The sequence below is a fragment of the Eurypyga helias genome, unplaced genomic scaffold (assembly GCF_000690775.1).
Source record: "Eurypyga helias isolate BGI_N326 unplaced genomic scaffold, ASM69077v1 scaffold10430, whole genome shotgun sequence".
NCBI lineage: Eukaryota > Metazoa > Chordata > Aves > Eurypygiformes > Eurypygidae > Eurypyga > Eurypyga helias.
In genome coordinates this window covers 41,250-50,519 of record NW_010227628.1, presented here as the reverse complement: position 1 = coordinate 50,519, position 9,270 = coordinate 41,250, and the positions used below count along the sequence as shown (strand labels likewise).

The window sequence follows — 9,270 nt, the reverse complement described above, 5'->3', positions numbered from 1 at the left end:
AAAAGTTCTGAGGGCTTTGACCCAGAAGAGCATACACATGCACTTCTGACGAGGGTACAAATACTTCTTTGGGAAGAAGAATGGTTTTCCATAGCTCCACACGCATCTGCTTTCCCCACTGTATGCAAGCTCCTCTGTCCCAAACAATGCCTTAAATTCTCAGCCACTGCCACGCTCCTGTGTGACAGCTGTACCCCATGCCAAAGGCAGTCCCAGCACTTACCAGCACTAAGCACTGCATTCTCTTCGACCACTTTGGAGACGTAAGCATCGGGGTTAATACAGAAGTCACTGGAGCCCTAGACAGACGCAAAGCAAAAAGGAAAAAGAACATCAAAGAACACCAATATCAAAGAGCAGTTCAGACAGGATAGTATCAGGGAACCCTCTAATAAGGAGGTGTTTCCAATGCCGAAGTCTCTCATCGTCATCCCCACTAGCACTGCTTTACACAACTGCAGCCGTGCTGGAGTACCAGCTAGCACACCACTCCATGGAGGAAGGAGGAGCTCTGCACTTTCCATAGATGCAAATTGCTAGGCCAGCTACTTGGAACAAGACGCACTATAAAACAGGCACAGTGTAACATGAATCTCCTGTCGGATAAACCTGCAGCAAAGGGTGAATGGGACTTGGATCAGAGCCACTTACCACAGCGACAGCCAACTCCAGACCCAGGGATCCCCAGCTGACAATCAGGGCAAACACCCCAAGCAAGCACACCCTGTGGGAGACAGACAGATGGCAGATGTAGAAGCTCTGATTTCAAGCAGATCCTTTCACAAGATGTATTATTTGGAGTCCAAAGTAATTACCAAACCCAAGAAATTCACAACTACTTTATCTTCAGAGAAACCATCCAATTTTACATGTCATGGACAGCTGCAACCCCAGAACTCTATGTCCAGTCATTAGTTCCCATGTTACCTGGCCCTGAGGCTGCAGGGGAAGGAAGAAGAGGGTGGAAGCAAAGTCTTACTCTGCTTCTAGCAGTGAAGGCAAACAAAGACATAGGGGTAGCCATAAGGAAGGCAGATTGGCAGATGGATGACTAATATCCCACCACTTCCACTACCCCTACGCTGGACTTCATTGTAAGTCCAAAGATATTCAAAAGAAAATATCTCATATTAAAAAAACACCACCAAAAACATACTGATACAAAATTGGACAAATCCATCCTGTTCCTAGAATAAATGAGTTTAAGGGTAAGCACTGCACGGCTACAGACGGTGGGAAGGAACACTCAGCCTGTGTTAGGACACCTGACTGGTTCCAAGTTGCGTCCATCTGAACAGCACCTAAGCATCCCATATAACCCAAGAGACAGTCACCTGCAGGCAAACAGTTCAGAGCAATGGTTTAGGTGCCTACCACAGCCATGTGAGTGAATTGCTGCACAGATTTAAAAGTTATGTTCTGACAGCTGGACCTCATTACCAGCAGAAATAGTGGGAAGTGTTTGCTGTCAAGCAGACACGAGGCAGAGGGATGACAGAGCAGTGGTCTCGCTGACATTCAGCTGACACATACTGGTGGAAAAGGCTTTTGCACTTCCCCAACCAGCACATTAGCTCTTCCCCTTTGCTGTCACATGAGTACTTAGGCAAAAGTGCTCCTCAGCTCCCTCAGGTATGGGCATGCAGACTAATAAGCAACTTCATTTTATGTATCCTTATTTTCAAAGGACACTGGCTTACTCTCTCAGGGATGCTTTTTCCTTCAGGGTTTGGAACACAAGCAGGTTCCTCCTGCCCACCCCCTGAAGAAAACAAAACAAAACCCTGTTCATAACCAAGATATTCTCTATTCAAACCTAGCGCAAGCATCTCTGTGAGGAAGGGACGTACATGTTTTCTGCTACATTTGTCTCATTGAAGACTAGAGCTTTAAGAACATAAACCTATGGGCCTGCAGTTAAAAAAAAAAAAAATCTATCCCTAAGTTTACAAACTTATTTTCATTCTGAGTAATCCCTATGCTGTGAATGGATCTGTCTCTCATCTTACAGAAGCGATAGAGCTTCACCAGACTGACCTCTGTGCAGCACTCTGCAATTAGATGGCTAAAAGAGTTTACTATGTTTTTTCCAAATAGATGAAAAAATTATCAGCCATGAACTAGCAAGGTTCTGTGGTTTTATGACATAAGGACAACACAGCTTGGTGCCTCCAGCTGAGCAAGATAATCAATTCAGTGAGACATGTTTGTTGTTTTACTTTAAATGAAGATGACTGGGTCAGTCACTGATTGCTTGGCTAAAAGATCTAAAACTGGCATTTCACCATCTTCCTTGGCTGTGATACACTTGCTTCTTTATGCCATGTGGTCCCTTTGGGGAATGCCTTGATATGAACTTCTAGCTAACAGGGAATGAGATTCTAATTTCAACCCTGGGTTTACCATCTGTGCATACACTTGGACTTTTGTCTGTATAACCTGCCAGGTATGAAGTCATCTGGCAAATAATAAATCTGAATACGCATTCCAATTATTAATGGCATCACCATGTAGCAGGATAAACTCTTGGCCATGTCAGCTGTCAAACTGTCACTGTGTTTATGATACCGGTATCGTTGCCAAATACACTAGGCTAAAGCAAGCTACAAGATAGGGTGAGGAATATTTATTTCTTATAATGGGCCACCCTGATCATGGCAGCAATTGCAGTGATTTTTAGAAATAGACACCCATTAATATTGCGGTACCATGGCAACAAGACTCCTCCTAACTGTACAAACAATTGCTTGTTCGCAGTTTAACGCTTCTTTAGGTGTGACAGCCAGAGGTAAACAAGAGCAGATCGTGACACAAAAGGCACGCTACCATGCAATGCTTATCATCTATTAACAAATGCCTTCATGACTGTAGAGACTTAAAGGGAGATTTTTAAAGCCTGTACACATTTAAGGGAGGATGTTCACATTACTGCTTCCCAGCAAAGAGAGGCTACCAACGCTACCCAGCAAAGAGCAGACAGCACTGACGAGTTCCTTGTCTTTGATGCAAAAGCAATGGACACCAGTACCATTGCATTTTATAACTCAAGAACCTTCCTGTGTACGTCCCTCATGTAGCCCTAATCCTATCCACAGAGCTACACTCTACAAAGTCTCTCCACACTGAGAGGCAAATTTAACCTGTTTGGTTCCAGAAGTCCTTGAAATCAACTGACAAAAGGTCTAGAGGTTTAAACTAGCAGACACATGCATTCAGCTGACCTTCTTTCACACCTTGCGCCTGGGTCAGGACTTACCCCATAAGAATGGCCCTGGAGTTTCTAATGAGCCCAAAGAGCACCAGCAAACATATCAGGACATGGAACAGGAGCAGGCCCAGGTACCCCAGCCACCTGCAGCAAGAAAAACCAACACATAGCCTGCAAAGGAAAACTGGTGTATAAAAGGCACAGATCAAGAAACTAGTGTGACTGGTGGGAAAAGTGTAGCCCTTCTTTTCTTCAAGTAAAAGCCATCACTAATGATTAATCTCCAGAGAGCTCTGGATGTTTGCTGGGTCTGGAGTCGAAGCAGGTAAAAGCATTTACACAACAACCCCGGCATACACAGTTGTTGGGAACACAACTGGGCACCACCAGGTGAAGAACCGGCATTACAGCTTCTTGAACTTCCTAGACATTTGTTTGTAAATGCTTCACTTACTCCGCATGCATGGAGAGAGATTTTCTTTTGTGGAATGCATTGGATGCAATCTTTTATTGAAGACATTGAATAAAAAGGAATGTTAGGGCATGGCATGAACATATGGATCTAGTTCAGTTTTCCACTCCATTTATTTGGAGTGTAATACAACTACAACACACTTACTAGGACGCATGAGTAGCTCGCTCTGTAGCTGCTTTTTTCCCCCCAGTGTTAAAATACAAGCTACAGATATTCTACATCAAGAAAAAGTTTCCCTTCAGGTGGTAGTAAACAGTTAAAAAAGTTGTAGCCATGCATTTTGATTTAAACGGAATGCAATTTTGCCTTAAGAAATAGATCAGCTGGGTGGGTCATGATCACCTGCAGTAATATATACAGCCTTTGGGTCAGTCACCCAGGACACACACACCACTGCTGCAGAACAGGCCAAAACAGATGCTAAAACCTACACTACAGCATGCTACACACCTGTACCAGTCATAGAGGTCAATCTGAATTGCCAGCTCTTCCAGAGACAGATCTTCATTCTTCCAGAAGGGGATCTCAGTTGTTTGCCTGACCAGATTATCCAAGAGACCTTGCAGTTTCTGGATCACATGCAGGTAGTCCGTCTGTTTCGTGAACATCTCCTCCAGAACGAGCAAGTTGGGTTCCACTGTTTGATTCAGGGCCACTGCAGTATCTAGTACCTATGGTACGGCAAAGAAAAAACACCTAAGGACAGGACATCAAAAAGGACAGGAAGTCGAGGAAGTAAAAGAGGATTCATCCCTACTAGCATGTTACAGACAGCTTCCAGGTTACGAGTCCTGTCTTAAGAGGCTCGGACTGCCTACCCTTCAAAAGCAACTTGTAGGCAGCTAAAAAGTAGACTGTGAGTAGTCCAGTGATGGCATCCCAGATGAGCCTTTAACACATGTACACTTTTTGCATCCATCAGGGTTGCAGAATGATACCACGAAATTAGAGGTAGCACAGCAACAACTGATTGTACTAAAATGATGCATTTTACTAGGAGACTGGTCTGCTTTGGCCTGCCTCCTCTTCCGGGTGTGGAAGAGAGCTGATCAGAAGCTGTTTTTAAATCTAGCAAAGAGAAGACTTCATTTAACAAGCTGTGTTTGCTTTGATATTTTTAGAAGAGCTGAGGAAAGCACCACTCCATTAACGGAAAATTTTAGCACATGTCTAAGCCCAGAGACTAACAAAAAAGAGGAACAGATACAGGCACAGCCAGATTCAAGAGAAGAGGTGCTGAGCAAGTTTGCTTATTCCCATACTCCTCAATTGCTAGCATCTCTCCTAGTACTTACCCGGTCTTGGACACCTGCCACAGTGCGGTTTGCATGGCGTAGAGAGTACGTCAGCCGGTGAATGCCATCACTGGTCTCCCCATTCCCATAGAAGCCAACAGCAATTCCAGCACTGCAGAGAAAGAAAGCAAGAAGGGGTAGTTAAAGCTAAAAGACAAGCTATATAATGCATGGCTTATTTCTACAGAGCCCTCTGTAGTCACATCAGCACTGTCCACAGAAAGAGGAGCTGTGTGCCTCCACAAAGGGTAGCTGGGGTAGTCCACTAAAAAAATTAACCTGTAAACATTCGCCTGTGTTTTCCACACAGTCACCAAATCTCTGCTTGTCATCCATATGCTGAAGAGCAGAACACCATCCCTTCTCAATAGAGATGTTTCATTTATGGTGCAGGTCTAGCCATGGGCAACTAGAAATCCAGCCAGCCCAGCAGCTCTCCTGTGGCTCCAGCTACAATGGTAGCCAGAGCTACCACTGCTACGTCAAGAGAAGCATCCATTCTCTGGACATGAAATATAGATTGTTTCATTCCATTTTTTTTAAAAACAGGACACAGAGCTTGCGTAGACAACCTGCCCATGGTGACGGTTCCTGTAGATACACTACCCATGCTGTACACTGTGAAATATCTATGATCATCATCTATCTTGATTTATCTTCCCATTAGAAGCATTTGTGTCGCCCTGATTTAGAGTACTGCGAAGGAAGGCTTAATAACTTACTGAGACAAAAGGCTTATTTATTTTTAAAGCAAGTTTATTTCAAGCTTGCAGACACAATTCAACTCCAGCTGCTTAGCAAATTACCACCTATCAGCTGATTTGCCATAACTGTCCACACATATCAGTCTGCCCCAATTATGAAGTGAACCATATTAGCTTAAGCTTCTTAAAGGACGAAGATCCTGTAAATAAGTTGCAACGAGGAAATTATCTCATGTAAGTCAGCGATACCTCTTCTATTAAGACATTGCTGCAGGAACTCACAGGTCCTCTTCCCAAGCCCATTTTTCCTAATAATGGAAGAAAGAACTTGTGCAAGGGTCATACCTAAACTCAGAGCAAATAAACGTTACCAAGATAGAAATTGCCTATTCTTCCGTCATATTTAGCTACCCAGAATATTTTCTGGGAAGGTTCTCAAGACACCAAGGTTGTGTTTGTGGTAGTGGAAAGGAAGGTGGAGGTGGTGGTGGTTTTGGTGTAAATCTAAAGTTATTCCAGATAACACATTTAGTTTCTTCACAACACCTTTGTGCTCGAGTTACAGCACTGCCCTCACAGAGCTGGTTTGAAAGGGGAATAAAAGAGGAAGGAAACAAGCCAAAAACCAGCTTTCAGAATAAGTAAGCATAGTGCCCCTGTTTAACAGGAAGGGTCACTGAAGGACGTTAGGCATTCTCACCACCATCACCACCCAGGTGGGAAATGAACCCAAGCAAGCAGGCCAGAGCGCGCTTCGTCTAGATAACAGACCCTTGCACAGATTTGTTTCAGCGCACACATCAACATGCAGTCCAAATAACTTTGTGCTTTTGCTCGTCTCCAGCAGGAAGACAGCATCTATCCTGGGCTCATCCACTCCTAAACAGTGAGCAGAATGATACAGTTCACCTGGTTGTGTTTCTACTTTCTCCTCATACATACCAGAAATGGAAGCAAGATCATGCACTGGAAGTGGATCCACTATAAAAATCTGTGTTGGCCTCAGGGTTTTTCCAACAACTGGATCTCCTACAGAGAGCTTGGCCCATAAAAGCCCCAGCTGAATAGTCTTCAGGGACACTAGGCAGCCTACTCCATATACAGAAGGAGAGGCAGCAGGCGTGTAACTCTTAATATTTAGTACTAATACAAGAAATCAGCCTCTCCTTTCAGGAGCACCACTCCTCAAACATTATTCTAATGCAAATGATGCTGATAATTAAAGAGAAAAAAGCCCTCTGCATTCCTCCCTGGTTGCAGCTATTATCAGAGCTTGATAATGCATGCCGAGGATGCACAGGGGCGGAGGGGATAAGACAGACATTCACACAGCCCTCCCCCTGAACTAGAGATTACAGATCCAGAGCTCTGTCCAGGATAAGGCAACTCACCATCCTGTTACAGCAATTACAAAACTCTGGCTTGAATTTCCCCTTGTCTTATCAGAGCAAACCAATTCAGACAGACACTTTTCACTCTCCTGAGCAGCAGAAAAACTTAAGCAGTTGTTTCTACTATAGACACCAAGTAAGTTCCAGAACATTCTTGACATTGAATATGCAGATCTGACCCCTTTAACTGGTGGGTGTTTTTTATTCAGCGTGTTACAGCTACTAGAAGCCTATTCTTTCAGCAAAGGCTTGGTAAGTGCCCAAAACCTGCTGCTTGACTCTCAGTATTCCCAGCACAGTAGCATTGCTTTGGTGGAAGAGACTCAGAAACAGCACTTGGAAGCAGCAGCAGTCATCCTGCCCTTGGAGATGCAGCACTGCTAGGTATATTAGTCAGTTTACTCCAAGGTACAACTTATCAAGTGCTCGCAACTACAGGCAAGTGACTTCATTACCCGACTCAGGGCAGAACTACCCCTGCAGCTATCCTGGCAGGCTTCCTACCCAGCCCTGCACAAACCACAGCTCTGACTGCCCTTAACCCTCTAGGCACAGTCACTACTCCTGAAAGCAAACACTAGAGCAGCAGGAGTTGGGTTAAAAGCCATTGAATTCAAGTAACAAATTCCTCTAGACATGCATAAAGCTTTAACTATTACACTACTGCCCAGCAAAGCCATCTCTGCATTCACACCTTGCACTAGCAACGGCCACTTACACAGCCATTCCTTCTCGCCGGAGCAAGCTGTACAGTTTTGTGGCAGTTCCCCTTTCTATCATGCTAGAGAGGGTAGGAAACCATCCCTGAAGCCCAGCAGCACAGGCTGGGGGCAGCTGCCCAGACGCCCGCTGCCTCTGAGGGGCAGAGCTGAAGTGGGAGAAACAGGAGACAGCCACTGATGTCAAGTTTCCTGTTTGTATTTGGCTTCATCTAAATCCAACAGTTGTTTCAAATCCCTGCCTACACACACTGGTTTAAGTTGCTATTGTTTAAAGCAGATTTAAGGATTTGCACTAGTTTTTAACTACCTTTTATTTGATTAAAGGGAAACAGAGGGGCTCCTTAGATTTAAGCACATTCTTTTAAAGTAAAAATAGATCAACTCATCTTAACCCAACAGAGTAAGTCCTTGAGGTCGGGACAAATCACATGGCTCCTTGCACAAACCCTGGGAGGCTCTGTAGCCTAAGATACAGCAACTGCATCTCCCAGTACAGGATGACAAATCCGTCACCCAGTGGGGAAGCCTGCATTTCTGTCACGCAGCATGGATACAAGAACAGCGTCCCTGGGTGACACAGCTTTTTCCACCCTAGCACCCTCTGGAAGGTACTCCAATGCATTTTCAATGCTTCTACAGAAAAGTCACCTCCACTTCTGCTATTCTTGCTTCTGCTGCGCTCCACAGCACATACATCTCTCCTGACTCACACTGTCCCATCCTCAGTTTGTCATCCCAAACCTACCTTTGTCAGTCTCCTGTCCCTTCCACTATCCCAACCACTCACCAGCCTTCTTGCTAGTATATTTAATTTAAAAAAAAAAAAAAAAAAATCAAACTACCAAGCTCTACAGGCCATTGCCATTAAAAAGTTGTTCCTGCTGCTCAGTACTGTATTTAGAGAAACAGCACACGATACCAGCTCTTTGAAGAGTTATATGATGCAAAACAGAAGAGCAGCATGCCATGATTTTTATGTATTCCTACAGATACAACGGTACGATTTGGAACACTTGAGTATCACTTCTCAGCAAGACTCAAGAAATGCAAGTCTGGAGAACAGCTTTCCTATTTTTTTGTATGCAAGAGTCACATGGGCTTAGGATATGCACTGATAAAGAACCAGAATAGAAAAATCAAGTGTAATTTCTAAACATTTTGCAATGTGACCCACAAAAAACGTTTTCTGGATTACATGAGGTATACATATACAGTAGAGTGTTAATCTGATACAGAGAACATATGCATGTCTTCTGGTGGGGAGATCCTTCCGTTGTAATACCCACACACTCACTGAAAACCCTCTTGGGTACCCAAGTCATCAGTCTGAAGAGATGAACACTAGCCATTCACATCACATCCTTAGAAACGCATAATCTAACTACACCAAGTCATCTTTAATTACAGGAACTTCATAAGGAGAGCCCTTTTTAGACTTCATGTTCTCAGGAGGAATGTTAATTTGTCTGTCTAAT

At 44.1% G+C, this 9,270-nt stretch overlaps 1 protein-coding gene across 1 annotated transcript in view; it reads right to left on the bottom strand.

Annotated features, from left to right (window-relative positions):
- Positions 1–223: 223 nt before the first annotated feature.
- LOC104513468 (protein tweety homolog 3-like) overlaps positions 224–9,270 on the bottom strand; it is a gene marked incomplete at both ends in the record, with an annotated part of 12,158 nt that continues 3,111 nt past the window's right edge. The window contains 5 exon segments of the mRNA XM_010156828.1: positions 224–299; positions 652–724; positions 3,257–3,352; positions 4,134–4,354; positions 4,979–5,090. Coding sequence (XP_010155130.1) covers positions 224–299; positions 652–724; positions 3,257–3,352; positions 4,134–4,354; positions 4,979–5,090 — 578 coding nt within the window.